Source organism: Syngnathoides biaculeatus, chromosome 3 (assembly GCF_019802595.1).
Source record: "Syngnathoides biaculeatus isolate LvHL_M chromosome 3, ASM1980259v1, whole genome shotgun sequence".
In the NCBI taxonomy this organism is placed as follows: Eukaryota; Metazoa; Chordata; class Actinopteri; order Syngnathiformes; family Syngnathidae; genus Syngnathoides; species Syngnathoides biaculeatus.
This window is the reverse complement of record NC_084642.1, coordinates 24,104,897-24,121,094: the sequence shown is the minus strand read 5'-3', so window position 1 is coordinate 24,121,094 and position 16,198 is coordinate 24,104,897. Positions and strand designations below refer to the sequence as shown.

Genomic DNA, 16,198 nt, shown 5'->3' with positions numbered 1-16,198 from the left:
TGCCTGTGTTGATGTTTATAGTTGCTGCTTTGATTGGCAGCCTTTACTTGTTGCCCCCCTCCCTTGCTCCCCTCCTTGGACACACTAAGCCCCTCCCCATTAGCATAGCAGACCACCCCTCTCAGCCTGAGTACGTCTGGTCATGGTTTGGCACTCTGCCACCCATCCTCTCTCTGCTTTTGGACATCTTGCAGCACTCATGAGGTTGGTTAACTTACACTTGCAGAACGTGAATGTCTTGCAGAAAGTTAGTGAGACAGAAGCCCTTTTACTAAGTTTGAAGCGTCGGCAGCAAGTCAAGTCAGTTTTACTGGTCTGTTGAGATTTTTGTGACTTACGGTAACATAGTTTTTCCAATTGTGAGTAGTGCTTTATTTTCTTATTATATGCTCCAGACATGCTTGTTGTGAGTTGTTTCAGGTTAAGAGGGTGAAGTAGAGACCTGCAGCTTGCATCCGTTTCAGCTCCATGACATTGGCTCTGACACCAGAATAGACTCATTTACCTTGTGGACGGACACAAATGAGAGTGGCTGGCCTGAGTCTTCTCCTCGGCGCTGCATGAACACAAAGTAACAGAGCCTGGGTGACAAAGAGTGGTGTGTTTTGTGTCGGTGTGAGCGCACTCTGATGTGGACCCATGCAATTGTGCATGCGTTTCAATTTGTCAAGCTGTTTCCCCTGGACAATGAATGGGCTTCTTGATGGGCTGTAACGTCACTGTTAGAGTTTATTCATGTGGAGAAACTCTTCAAAGTTTTTCCGTCTTCATACAAAGGCTGCCTGTCTCTTTCACTTTTGGGGGCACAATAACTGAGCACTGAGTGAGGGGGGGAGGCGAGTAAGAATCTGAAATCATGATGAGTAAGCAAACACCTGCAACATCAAGCTTTGCGTTACACTGTAGTCGAAATGCACTCATGTTTGCAAATGTCATTAATCATTTGGGCTGGTGATGGATACACCTACTCAGTCTTAATCAATCTGACCAATACACGATGATTACGACTTTAGCTTGAAGAATTTTGTGGTCTGCCAGGACCCTGAACAATGCAGGATTCTTAAAGGTACACTTGGATCGATTTGCTGCGGAAGAACGTCCCACAAACAAACATTGAAATCTTATAGAAAGTCTTCCTGTTGTAATGGACACGGAAGGCTAGTTGAATGCTTCTTACATTTTCACTTCCTTTAGAAGTCAGGTGTTTGTCCTTCAACGTGTGTGAGTAGTATGTCTGTCTCAGTAGTGTGGGATGAGCATTTTGTGGTCAGTAAGTGACTTGTGACCATGATGACCCTGAGAGGACCTGGGTCACTTTTGAGGTCTAAACAGTGTCAGGCGATGCTAACTCTATTGTATTTATTGCTTGTGTGCAACAGTGATCAGACACAGTTCCAAAGCCTGCAGACGGTCTGGCCACCAACCTTGCAAGAGTTTGGGTATTACAGAGTTTCAAGCGTTTGAAGTTGCCGTACACAGCACGATAAACCGTTAAAGTTAACATTGACATGCATGCACATGGTGACACTAAAATTAAATTACATGGTTTTAGCACAGAAGCGCAGTGCGTGAGACAATAAGTCTCAGAAAAGACCTTTGAAAAGTTGTTGCCCTGAAATGCCTTGATGTTATCGGGAGGCCGGGAGAAGATCGACCTGCTGGACTCTGACCTCTTTTACTCCACGCAGGAAGTAGAGGGATTTGCCACAACCTATCCCTCGACTGTCATTTTCAGCTCTTTATTGTAATTTCTAATTGCTTCTGTAATTAAGTTGTCGGAGTTGTAATTCTTTCAGCATGTCTTAGGGAAATGAGCTTTCTATTTTTAGCATTTGCCCCAAAGGTGGACAGGGTCTTGAGGTCACTGACCTATTCTTAAGTTACATGTTACACCCATTCTTTGTTTAAAAAATAAATAAATATGTGGGTAAAAGCGGGGGGCATTCCTCCCACTTATTTAGGCTTACAATCGAAAGATGATTTGTCGAAATGCAGCAGGACAAAAACAAAACTTACAATTACAACACCTCTTTCCTTCTAAGCGAACTTCGTCCCAAAATCTAAAGCCCCAAGTAGACTGCAACTGTTCTTTTGAATAGCTTGAAAAGCTTTCATTTAACGTCAACATTGCTATAGATGTCATTTAATTTTTGATCATGTCACCTGGAAACTTTCAACACAAGGTGGCATTGACTTTTAAATTAGTTTGTGATGCATACCTGTTTAAGTCCATCGCTTGTGGTCATGTTTGAGCAAGCATGTTGACGATTGGTCAGCGAGCGCTCGCTATACTTGGCTGCTCAACTGGAGCAGTCCTTGACATTGGCTTCTGTCACGACAACGTCCATTTTCCCAGTGTCCACAATCTCATCCTGACTCCAGCTCTAAATTGAGCCCATTCATGGCGAGCGCAGACTGAGCCCTCTGACCCACATCAAAGATTCACTCATCAAAACCTGCCTTTCCAGTGCCTTTTATTTCCCTCTCCCTGCTTCAGAATCACAGCTTGTGCGCCTCTCATTCAGCTGCTTCAAGTGGGATGCCAACGATTAGCAACCTGACCCACTTTCACTATCGGTAACTGTTGCATGGCTAATTGGGCCCTAAACTCTTCCTAATGGCTGCATTGTTTCAGGCTGCTCTCAATAAATGCTAAACAGAGAGTGAGTGGCGAGCTAGCAAGTGGGTGCTTATTTCCAATTATGGTGAATAAAAGCAATGTAAAAATAAAACAAGATGAGAGCAAAATAAAAAACAGGTATACAAGTAGGTCAACTATTTAGTGTGTTGTGCAAATGCCGACTTAATTGCACTATGTGTGAATGATTGTAGCCAACACTCCCTCCCTCTTGCTGGCCACTGATGTTTGACTATTCAAAGTTGCTGCTGCTAGTAGCTCAGCTCTGCACTCGCACACAGACGACCTGTGCAGCCCTCGGGACACTTCCTTTTTCGCAGCCAAGAGATTGTTGCTGTTGTCTTACTCTGGCAGTTGTGGGTAAGTTGAGATGCAGTTGAGCTGTCCCCACATGATGCAGATCTGTCCAAACTTTCTTTCTCAGATGATAAATTTTTAGCAGTGGATGACTGCACTGTGTTGACACTTTCAACACTGGTCATCTTAAAAGTTGTCATTGTTTTCTGGAGGCTTCAGTAATTTTAGGATTTTTAAAACGATTGGGCGGGAACACAACATAGCACTGAGAGATGCTTGACAAAAACAGTCCTTATAAGTGCAAGCCTAGCGAGGACAGCAATGTTGCTCTTTGACTCAGCCCGTTTGGCCAGACTTTAAAGCACTTGGGACTGCTCTTCATTGTTTTTTAAACACTATGTGATGGGATCCTGTCATTGCAAGTGCAAAGGAAGTTTTAACGGTTTTGGTGGCTTGTTCAAAGGAAAATAATGGCATATTTGGCAGCACCAACTCTGGGCAACTCCAAGCCTTATAAGGCCAGTATGAGTGGGGTAAAATAAAACTGTCCTTCAGCATCTGGTTTTGGCCCCTGAAAATTCCATCCACGCTTATTCTTGCGAAGCAAATATTCCACAGCTCTATCTTTCTATAGTAACGTGTTACATGTTTGTTTTTGCAGATTCCTCAGAGGGCATGGCCTCACAGCCTTTGCTGATAACAAATGAAAATGTGGTCCCGTCATCAGTGAACGTCAGCTCCGCCACCTCCGCCTTGATTCTGCCCACTTCTTCATCCTCATTCTCACCGTCCACCGCCATTCCCCACCCCAACAGCAACAGCAAGGCTTGGAGGAACAAGTCCATGAGCTCCAAGCAGGCCTCTCAAGCTCCCTCTGCCACTAGCAGCACCCCATTAGCCATGCAATCAACAAAACAGGAGAATGAGGCCTCATTTAAGGCTACTTTGGCATCTGAAGCACCTCCTAAAGTTGTCACGCAAAAGTCAATGCTCGAGAAGCTTAAGCTCTTTAACAGTAAAGGAGGCTCTAAATCCTCCTCCTCCTCGTCCAATGGAGTAAGTGCCCAGAGTGACAATGCTGCACCCAGCATGCAGCTTGTAGCTGGGCAGGTGGAGAGAGCTGAGACTGGCTCAAACACTGAACCGCTTGAGGAAGATGACGGCAACCTCCGCCCGGGAATGATTGGAGCCACTAATGGAGCTGCTCCGTCAACAGGCAATAACGTTGCCAATACTGCCAGCAGCCCCAAACTTGCCCTGCGAGGCATCGCCCAGCGCACTTTCAGCAGAGCTCTCACTGCCAAAAAGAGCTCCGCCAAAGGCCCTGAGAAAGACAAGGAACGGGGGAAGGAAAAGGACAAAGGGAAGGAAGTGGGGAAATATCTCCCCATGCAGGACAGGACAGAACTCAGGGGAGAGGACTCGAAGGAGGAAGTAGCATCTTTTGTTGGAGATATGGACAGCTCAAACAAAAAGACCTCAAAAATTGCCAGCTTCATTCCCAAAGGGGGTAAAGTTGCCAAAAAGGAGAGCTCCACCCATGTACACAGCGGAATACCAAAGCCAGGCGGCAAAATCCCTGGAATTGGGGGCAAAGCCTCTTCAGTGGGGACGAAAGAGGCCGGGGAGAGACCACGGAGCATGAGACTAGGCGGTGGTCTGGTCATGCACCGTGGTCATTCGGACAAGGACGGAAAAAGCGCTACCTCTAGCCTGCACACTTCAGAGGGGAAGACTGGCCCTATGGGCAGCACAGGCAACACACAAAGCACAGCCAGCAACACTGTCAGCGTGCAGCTACCTCAGACCCAGCAGCACCACAGCCACCCCAACATGGCCACCGTGGCGCCATTCATGTACAGGTGAGCGCATGGGGATGGTCATTGTTCAATTGGACACGATTTTAGATTGTTCTTCTGATTGCAGTGGTGCAGAACTGCACTGCATTCAATCATCAGTCGGGCTTTTATAAGGCCAAATAACGAGCTACTTGTAAAACACTGCACGAATACCTCTTAACATGGTGTGGTACAACCATTGTATTCAAAATATTGCGTAAATGAACACCTTTCTGAGAGTCCCAATCCTGTGTTTTATGGAGCCAAAGCACCCACTTTCATTCGAAAAATCGGACGTCACACCACCAAACAAAACTATCATGATCGCAACAGGTGGATACAAAGTCTTTTTTTTTCCATCTTCTGCCATCTTATCAAAGAGGATTAAATTTTCTTGGCTGTCCCTGTATGTCACTAGCATTCATTGATGAACAAAGTGTCTTTGCCTGTGTGGGTTTTCTCTGGCATTCCAGCTTCCACATCCCCAAAACATGCATTAATTGGAGACTCTAAATTGCCTACTGGTGTGAATGTGACTGGTTGTTTCTAGGTGCCCTGCATTTTCACGGTGTACCCCGCCTCGTTCCCAAAGATAGCTGGGATAGGCTCCAGCACTCCCGTGACTCTTGTGAGGATAAGTGGCTCAGAAAATGCATGCATGTATGGATGGATGGAGATTCTTATTTTACATCAACCAAAATTCCATATCATAACTGCAATACAAATTTTTCACTAAAACCTCTAGAAATACATTTTCACAATTATGTACTCTTACAAAAGTACCACCGAAAAACATTGTGACTCCCATTTACGCGGTGTCCCTGAACACACCTCACATTTTTACACACCATCGACGTCTCTGCCATGAATAGCGATCATGGTCGCACTGAATCAGTTGCCAAATACAGTTTTTATCCGCTGATATATGAAGACTCATACAATGTGTGTTTGTCTGGAACTCATGAATGAAAATGAACTTTTGGCCGAAAAATTTTCTTTGACACCAGAATGAGCGCCTTCTCAGTCACGTTCATCAGGGAAAAAAATGAACAAGTTCCAGTGTCTTTCATAGAAAATATGCATTAAATAAAATCAAAGATGAAATAATATAGTTCGTGAACATTAATTTCTTGAACTCGGCACCCTGAGTGGAAATCTAATCAAAACAAGGATATCTTAATATACTATACTGTATGTATATTATTGTGGCCAATGAACGTCACAATTTCTCGATAATTAGCTCAATTCTCAATTACGACAATCCATTATAATTGAGCATCATTGTTTTAGCCTGTTGTAAATACAGAAAAAACACAATTTATCAATCACTATAACAACAGGAGTAAAGGATATATAGTTAAGTTACAACAGAAAGTACAGTGGTTAGGGAAAAAAATGAAGAATTGAGTATCTACGAGATACTACAGTATTCAATCAGATAGTAGCCCCACGGCTGGCACACAGTATTGTTGACTAGTAGGATCTGTGTATGACCAATTCAAAATTATTAAAACATCATTGTGTATGAAAAAAATAACCAGCCACTGCTGCTCCTGAAAGTCAAAGGTCAGATCCATCTCTCAGTGACACAGTTTCCGGGTGTTTGGGACTAAGGTACTCATATTGGACCCCGGTCACAAGACGGGAAACACAGCAGATTTAGTTGTTAATCAGGTTTATCCCTCTTTTGTGAAATATCAGGCTCCCATACGCACAGTAATTCAGAAGCGTGGACTTTGTGCAACGGCACGGTGGACGACTGGTTAGCACATCTGCCTCACAGTTCTGAGGACCAGGCTTCAAATCCAGTCTTGTCTGTGTGGAGTTTACATGTTCTCCCATTGTCTGCGTAGGTTTTCTCCGGGTACTCCAGTGTCCTCCTTAATCCCCAAAACGTGCATGGTAGGTTGATTGAAGACTCTAAATTGCCTGTAGGTGTGAATGCTTGTTGCTTTATATGTGCCCTGCGATTGGCTTGGGACCAGTTCAGGGTGTAACATGCCTCTCGCTTGCAGTTAGCTGGGATCCAGTATAGTTGTGACTTCAGTGAAGATAACAATTGTAGAAAATAGATGGACAGATGGATGGAGTTTCTGCATTTGACTCCATATGTTCCTGTAGATCCCAAACTGATGGCGAGGGAGTTCTGGGGAGTGACTCTAGTTCAGTAGGAAGTGGCGGGGATGTTACCTTCAGCAAGAACAACCAGCCCTCCATCGAGGACCTTTCAGGTTGGTAACCACTTGCACACCTGCAGTGACGTCCCCCACCCCACTCCAACATTTTTACATTGGAATGTGCTATGCTTGTTATCTACAGGTGAAGACCCAGAGACAAGGCGCTTGCGGACTGTGAAAAACATAGCAGACCTGCGGCAGAACCTGGAAGAGACCATGTCCAGCCTGCGAGGAACTCAGGTCACACACAGGTACGTAACTGTTAGTTTTAATACTGTAAGACAACATATACAAGGGTTTGAGGTAAATAATCATAACACTTTTTCCATTGTGGTTTTTGTCTTTGATTATAAATTTTGCACCAAAAGCAGGAAGAAGGGGATATGGAATGTCAAAGCTTTTGGATCTCGTCAGTCAACCACTCCTTTTAGCAATTAAGCTCCGAGTGATTTAGTTACCATCTATGCATTTCAGCATATTGTGCTGAATATTTTTCAAACAAGACCCGCGTGATAACATTTAAATGAATAGTGAGGAAGATACTAAAATAATATTAATAGTGCATTATGGAGCTTAAGCAGGTCGAACGGTGAACAGACTGACCAACGGATTGGATTCATGGTCAACAGACTGTGGCTGTCTAGGTTGGCAGGTATTAGCTTTTCCAATCTGTTCTGTGAGGCCTCTTCTGAAGGAACCGTTGACTTTGATCGCCGAGCATGTCTTTCATGCTGGCTTTGATTCAAGCTTTAGCTGTAATCTCGTTTTCTGCCACAGACTCTCGACCTCTGCTCTGGCCTCACTTCTCTTTGTTGACCCAGCTGTCCAGACTAGTTTGGTGTCTGTTTTGTAGTAGTATTTAAGAACGTTAACGATTTAGCTCTGCTATAATCATGATTCAAGGAAAAAAAATGCATTGGTGTTGCAGATGATGCAACAATAAAATTACTGACTGCTGTTTCTCTTTAAGTTGGAGGTGCATCAAATCCTCATTTGATGACTATTGATAGTATGCAATAGAGTATGACTTTAGTAGTTCTCTTTTTAAACTGAACTATTGAACTTTTCTACAATAGTCAGATTTATTGAGATGCATCTGTATGTTATTTACAAATTACACTAAATGGAGAAACTGGGTGGCACAGTGCTGCAGCTGTAAAGCTCACAGTTCTGAGGACCCAGGTTCAATCCCAGACCCGCCTGTGTGGAGTTTGCATGTTCTCTCCATGCCTGCGTGTGTTTTCTCCGGGCACTCTGGTTTCTTCCCACATCCTAAAAACTTGCAACATTAATTGGACACTCTAAATTGCCCCTAGGTGTGATTGTGAGTGCGGTTATTTGTCTCGATGTACCCTGCGATTGGCTGGCATCTAGTTCAGTGTGTACCCCGCCTCCTGCCCATTGATATCTAGGATACGCTCCAGCACTCCCGCGACCCTTGTGGGGATTAGCAGCAAAAAAGATGGATAGATGGATGCGCCTTATACATGTCACCCAAATTTTTACATTGATATAATGGATTTTTCATTCAAATGTTCCTATTGTCTCCTCAGCACCTTAGAAACCACTTTTGATGGCAGCATCACGACAGACATCAGCGGTGGCAGCAACAGTAGTGGAGGTGGGAGAAGCATCTTGAGTCTCACCTCGACCAGGCCCACCTTGACATCATGGCGATTGGGTCAGTCCAGCCCCCGTCTTCAAGCGGGCGACGCGCCTTCTACGGGGAACGGATACGCCGGCCGCGTGTCAGGTGGCCAAGGAGGACGCTACTTATACCCGGGGCACCTCAGACGGCAGCTGGCCGGCAGGAGTGGGGGCCCCTGCGGCGGGGACCTTGGAGACAGAACTGGTGAGGACGTAGACCTCGATGGGCTCGCCATCGAAGTCACTGGATACATGAGCGATGGAGATGTTCTGAGCAAGAATGCATCACGTACTGATGATGTCACCAGTGGGTGAGTAGATTAAAACAAAGTTTAATTTTGCACGAAATCCTTCCTCACGAGAACAAAACATAGATTTTATAAAAGTGGCCAGAAGGGGGCAGTGATATGCCTTGCTGACTGACTGCTTGGGACTCAAATGTTACTCGATGCATTCCCATTCATTCTGTATTGCTGAGAATCCCACAAGTAACCAATCTCATCCAAAGTCTGACATATTGATAGCCTGGTTATCACCCTGTGTGCGCACAAACACAGTCTGTCCTGATTGGCCCGCAGCATGACGCACATTAACAGGGGAACACTGCTGACACTGAGCAATTCGTGCTGAAATATACTCATACTCTACTTCTGAATATGTGAAAAGCCTGATATTAACCTATCTCGCTGAACAACGGTGTCAATGAGTCGAGAGGACGTTGGAGAGGTTATGAATTGTGAATGCATTCAATTGACCTAACATCAAGTAGATGTTTGATAGTCAGTTATTTTGTGACACACAAGCTCACTGTTTGCATTTTCACAAGATAATCATCAACAGTGTCCTTTGGTGATGAACTGATAACGATTGTACACATCTAACTCTAACATTACGTAGCTGCAGGAACTCGACATTAGCCCACAGTGCATTTAAAACATACTAATACCTGTGAATTTTTTATTTTGCCATTAGATAAATCAAATATGCTCAAACAGAGGATTCCCATGCCATGCCATGCCAAGCTTATGGACCGTGTGTGTGTGTGTGGTGTGTGTGTGTGTGTGTGTGTGTGTGTGCGTGTGGGTGCGTGTGTGTGCGTGTGTGAAACAATCCACGCCTCCCCTGTCATGATGGTGTGTCCTCCCTAGAGGGCGCACCCCCCATTTTGAAAACCAATGGGTTATAGAATGTTAATACTTCAGCACATATCATAGATGAATGTGCAGGATGATGTTAATTTATTTTCATGTGATTGTATGGTGGATGCTGACAGTTGAGTGTCTGCCTCACAGTTCTGAGGACTGGGGTACAAATCCCAGCGCCTCCTGTGTGGCGTTTGCATGTTCTACCTGTGCCTACGTGGGTTTTCTCTAGGTACTCCAGTTTCCTCACACTTCCCAAAAGCATGCATAGTTGGTTTATTGAAGATTCTGAATTGCCTGTATGAATGGATGGATGGTGCATTTATACCCCCCCACAGTTTCCCCACACACGCACCACACACCGACAAACACACACGCACACACACCCTATTTCCATTTTTCAGTGCTATCACCCGCCCCAACTTGTACAATTTTCAGTACTAGTAGCTAACTAAAGGTTAAATACATTTTTAAAAGTACAAAAAAATGTTTTGGTTTTTGTTTTTTTAAATGCACAATATCGTTTGATTTGAAGCATGAACCGCAATATAGTGAGGGTTTAGTGTATTTCATTGTCTGTTAAGCACAAGGGTTGGCAAGAGTGACCTTTTATTCAAATAAAACCGGTTGGCTGGATTTCATTTATTGCCTTGAGAGTCGAAACTCCCAAGCCATGAAGTGTGTTTGTTGTAATCTCTATTTGTGTGCGTGTTAAGCGTGTGTGCTTGGTGGGTGGATTCGCCCTGAGGCTTAAACACTTATGATAGACACAGCCTGATGGATTTCCCCACCCCTTTACAGGCTGGAAGCGAGTTACCGGTTACAATTTCACAAGCCTGGTTGCATCCAGTAACTGGTTCTTCCGCACTGAAGTGTCTTATTTATCCACGAAGGAGGAGCTGTGCTTTGGATGACAACAGTCTTTTTTTTATACCTCATGCCCTTCTCATAATATACTTCCAATTGCAAATGCTATGGCACAGTTGACAATAGATTGTCTTTGCACATGTTTATAGATCTTGCGTTTAGATTTTATTGATTTAGCCGTCATCCAGTTGAGGACGGTCTCCTTTACAATGCTAACCTGGCTGCTGATGTTAGACAAAGAAAGATAAAAGTAATACGAATAAGGACATATACAACCAATTGTATAATGGTGTATGCAAATTGTATGCAAAACAAAAACATATGCAAACCATAGCACACAAAAATTAATCAACTATGGTTGCAACTAATTATATTAATAATCAATTCCATCCATCCATCCATCCATCCATCCATCACCTGAGCCACTTATGTTCACAAGGGTTGTGGGAATCCTGGAGCCTAAAACTTTCTTTTGGCTTGTCCCGTTAGGGGTCACCACAGCGTGTCATCTCTGATGAATGCTCATATTTGTTTGGCACAGTTTTTATGCCGGATGCCCTTCCTGACGCAACCCCTCTTGGCGAGTGGAGGCCCCAGTGAGAAACGAACTCATGACCTCTGGTTTACCAAACCAATGCTCTAACCACGGAGCTATGGGGCCCCCCTTTGTGGGAGTCCTGGAGCCTATCTCAGCTTTATTCGGGCAGGAGGTGGGGTACACACTGAAATGTTTTCCTGACAATTGCAGGGCAGATAATCAATTAAAGGGTCTTTTTTTTTTTTTTTTTTTTTTTAAATCAAGGACTTGGACAACAGAAATAAAAAAGTTTTTTTTTTTTAAATGTCAGTGGACAAAAGTGGAAAAACAATTTGCTGAATAAAGAAATCCCAGAGCTCTTAAAGTCATAAATTAGGTATGATTTAAAAAAAGGGGTGAAAAAAGGTATGCACAATGTTCACAAACGACACTGTGAAAGAACAAAATCTGATTGTTGACCACCTCAAGGAACATCCCCACTGAGGCATAAGTAGAAGGACTCCACACCAAAAAAGTTTAACCGAAGAAATGTTTTGGATTAAAGGGGAAATATTTTCAACATGAACACGTCCAGTTCTCTCGATTGTACCTTGACGAAGACTCTACATAGGCGAGTCTACATGTATTTACTGTAAATGTACAAGTATTGAGCGCCTTCAATTAAAAATATTTTATTTTCACGTCGAGCTTGATTGTAGTATCTTAATGTATGTTCGCCACATCAGCACATAGTACTTTCCTATCACTAATCTTGAGTGTTCCCGGACCTGATCACTCCTCATTCTGCCCGAACTGATTGTTCCTCAAAATAAGTCCAACTTTGCTTGCTTTAATCTTTTAATTGACCCTCCAGTTGAAGTTCACTTTTAGCGAAGCAGACAACAAAAAGAATTACACGTTGCATTATTTTAAACAACTCATAGTTCAGGTATGTGTATGCGACACTGACTGGCTCTGAATAGCGGTCACTCGACTAGCCACCCACACTCGTGCATTTTGAGTGGCGGCGGTGTCATTGGTTTTCCTGTTCAATACGTTCATATTTCTCATCTTAGACAACCACTGATAACGCAGAACAGGAGTCCTAGAGACATGACTTTGAAATATTTTCAAAAAGAAATTAGAGGCCAAGTGTAATAAAACTTGGACGTCATTTCCAGAAATTATAGTTGGCAAACTATAAACTACTACTACTCGCTTTCAACTCTTAATTTCATGAATTTTACAAACTACAAATACCTCTTCGCTGGGTTCCATTTATTCATGTATTTTATCAACTTGTGGAATGTTTTTTTATTTTATTTTGAGCTCTGAATTTTTGTTTCTTTTCAAAGTGTGTGAGGAGTCAAATTAAACTGTACATCATCTGACAGCCATCTGCAAAATCTGTCTCTTAAACATCATTTTTGAGTTGTTTTGTTCAAAAGAATATATATTTTTTGTGAACGTGCAGTGCTGAATTAGTTTAGGAAATGATTGGTTCTTTGAGCTTGCCCCATGCCGTGAGAAAGTTGGCTGGGAGTGGAAACGGAACTGCTGTAGCTTTCTGTCAGGCATTTCTTAAACTTGGACAAATGACCAATGAGGTGGCTGCTTGCAGGCGTGGACGGGACTTCACTAAACATACTGCCAAGTGATTTGGAATTTCCAGCATTGTCACTCACCTCAATGAACGACCATTGAGTAGCCAGCATCAGGTAGCGCCACATAGGTGGGGGAGGGACAAGCTGAATGTACTACTGAATTGAAAGTACCGTAATTTCCGGCCACTAACCCCCTTCTCGCATGCTTTCAACCCTGTGGTTTTTTTTTAACCAATATGTTTTTTTTGTTTGTTTTTTACCAGCCCTGTTCATGCTACCGTGTTGTTGCTATGTTAAGCTAAGGTAGTAAAACTTTGAAAACTCTTTCTTTTTGAAAGTGGGTTTCAATGTGGGCACTTGCAACTTTTACACACGTGCGGCTGATGTATGTACCAAATGGTATTTCCTTTACAATTGTATTGTGTGAGGCTTATAATCAGGTGCGCTCTGTAGGTCAGAAATTACAGTACCATTGAACTGGATGAACTGAAAGTGAACTGAATGTACTGTTAGTCACAAGTGATTTGTTCATTGAAATTCTCGATCAACAATCTGTTTGCCACAAGTTATTCATCCATCCATCCATTTTCTGAGCCACCTATCCTAACAAGGGTCGAGGGAGTGCTGAAGCCTATCACCGCTATCTTCGGTCAGGAGGCGGGGTACACCCTGAGCTGGTTGCCAGCCAATTGCGGGGCACATACAGAGAAACAACAGTCCACACTCACAATCACGCCTAAAGGCAATTTAGAATCTCCAATTAATGCATGATTTTTGGGATGTGGGAGGAAACCGTAGTGCCCAGAGAAAACCCAAGCAGGCACGGGGGAAACATGCACACTCCACACAGGCGGGGTCTGGATTTGAACCCCGGTCCTCGGAACTGTGAGGCCAACCCATCCTATTATATTAATTTTATCTATAAATACTTTACATAAACAGGGAAGTCATTCAGAAAAGTGGGATTTTTGTTGAGTTGAGCTGCTCCAAAAGAGAACTGCAGCACCATGTCACTCATTCTGAATTTCTGACGAATGACCAATGAGCAGCCAGAATCAGGCAGCAGCACCCAGGTGGGGGAGGGACTAAATTGCGCTGAATGTACTGGTGAACTGAAAGTGAAGTGAATGTACTGTCAGTCTGTCGTGATTATTTCATAGAACTTCTTCATTCGCGATCCGCCAAGAAGAGACGTAATCATATGTATGGAGTTAAATGTCCTGCCAGGAGTCACTCAGGCAGCATTTCTCTGCGAGCCAGGATTGGTGATTGTTAGATGATGTTCTTTGCTCAGCTTTTCTTTCTGACTTGCTGAATTTATTTTTCTGTCTGAATCGTGCATTGCTGACGACTTGGATCGATAACATTACATGGAAAACATCATCTCTCTCCTTTACTCTCAGCTCTTCTGGTCCATTGTGCCCTTTGACAAAGGCCCCCCACAAAATCTCACCCCAGCCACCTCTACCCACAACAGTCTTTTTAGCTGAGGGCTAAGTTGCCTGATCAACCTCTATGATCTCCTCCCTCCCCACCTCTCTCTTTCTTCCCCCTCCTCCACCTTTCGCAGACAGACACAAGCACATGTGTTGCTGCATACCAACACCGAGCTCGGTCACACACATTCAGGCTGTACACGGACACACAGTGTAAACCGCATCTGTGAAATTCACTTATGATATCACTTTAATTCATCCACCTACCCTCAACTGCTGATTTTATGCAAAGAATGGTAGATCTAACTGAGGTGCAGGACTGACAAAACCTTGGTTTGGAGATTCCACTATCCTGGATGTGATTGATTTGGACTAACAATGTTTGAGGCTGAAAGGTAGGTTTTCATCATGGTAACTTAGGTTGCTTTGTGTTGAATTAACAGCTTGGTTTTGGAGTGTTGCTGCTGAGTCAGCCCATAAACTGTCTTGTTTAGGCACGTTCCTCCTGCATTCAGTTACAGGTTAACAGGTTTCTGAGACCTGGAAGAGGCTCACCCACTCCGTGTGCTTGTCTGTGTGCAAGTGCACTTATGTGGTTATGGACCTAAGGACATTCTCTGCCTTCCACCAATGTCTGCTTTTTTTGTATGGACAATAGTCGTATGTTTTCAGAATGACGGTCCCGTTATTGTTTCTAGGAGGAGGAATGTTGGTTTTTGCAGCAGTGGAAAAGGAAAACTCAGTGATTTATTCACACTGACTCTTTGAACCATCATGTAGCAGTTGAATTGTTCTTAAGTTCTGTGAGGATCATACAGTATGATAACTCTGAGTGTTTGAAATATATAACATTTTTTCCACATCTAAAATATTCCACATGCATACATATTTTTGGCTTTAGCCTCTTTAGTTATTTAGTTTCTCTCCAGCAGGTCAAAAACTGATTGTGTGTAAGTTTTGGACATACATACAAGGTAAACACTGTTCTGTGTATACTGTACGTATTGAGTCCTCGCACACTGTGATGGACCAGAAAGGGTCAGAGTGTTCAAAATCTCACTGAGCATATTTTTCTACTCACTTAACTGTAAAAACAAAATCATCATGGTCCCACACAGAAACCATTCAGCCACCCAATGGTCCTGTCTCAGGTTTAAATCAGCAAACATTTGATTGAATTACACCTGGGAGAAATGTCAATATTTAGCTCGATTAGGAGTCGCCTAAATGGGTCAATATTTGGGGGATTGGTCAGTATTGCTTTAGTTTGAGTGGGAATGTTTGTGTAAGTCCACCTAATGGTCAGCCTCCTCTTACAACCAAAAGATCTAAATCTAATGCTTCTCATGAAACGAATCTCCTTATTTTCTACAGTAGCACTTACTGTATTCAGATGTGCAATATGATGTATTTTAAGCTTAATTAAACATCAAATTAAGCCAGTCACAGAGGTTCCAAGTGTAAAAGTAAAACATGACAAAAAAAAAGTATTTTAGCCCTACTTGAGTTTTACAAGATTCTAGTCTTTCTTTAAAAATGTGATTTTTCTGTGTTTTGCAGCTACATGACTGATGGAGGTTTGGGTCTGTATACACGACGCTTGAACCGGCTGCCTGACAGCATGTCCGCCGTTCGAGAGACGTTGCATCGAAAGGCATCGTCTGGGCAGGGAGATGCTGACAGGTCAGTCTACTCAATAGCCATCACTGTGGCCTATTGTTATTATTGTAATATAATAGATGATTCTAATGCTGAGGTGATGATTTCAAAAGGGGTCCGGTTCGTTTTGCCTGCTTTATTGAAAGACGTAATGTAGGAACGTTTTCTCAGAAATTTCAATGAACATCTTTTTGTGACAATAATTAGGCATGAGCCAGCAGCTGATTTGGTTGGTTAAATTGAGAAAATCATTTGATCATTGTTGGTTGTATTACAAAGCTGGGATGTGTCCGCTGGTTGCCTAGCAGCAACACAGTGATGTCTAGACAGTACGAAGTCATTACGTGTGGTAATGGGTTAAACCTGAGAGGTGCTG

The 16,198-nt window shown here is 43.3% G+C and overlaps 1 protein-coding gene across 4 annotated transcripts in view; it reads left to right on the top strand.

The window, feature by feature from the left end:
- nav2a (neuron navigator 2a) overlaps positions 1 to 16,198 on the top strand; it is a 171,634-nt gene that overhangs the window by 110,588 nt on the left and 44,848 nt on the right. For all 4 annotated transcript variants that reach the window (XM_061814917.1, XM_061814915.1, XM_061814918.1 and 1 more), the window contains 5 exons: positions 3,597 to 4,797; positions 6,895 to 7,004; positions 7,093 to 7,201; positions 8,504 to 8,908; positions 15,724 to 15,846. In XM_061814917.1, the coding sequence (XP_061670901.1) occupies positions 3,597 to 4,797; positions 6,895 to 7,004; positions 7,093 to 7,201; positions 8,504 to 8,908; positions 15,724 to 15,846 (1,948 nt within the window). The remainder of the gene's footprint in view (positions 1 to 3,596; positions 4,798 to 6,894; positions 7,005 to 7,092; positions 7,202 to 8,503; positions 8,909 to 15,723; positions 15,847 to 16,198) is intronic.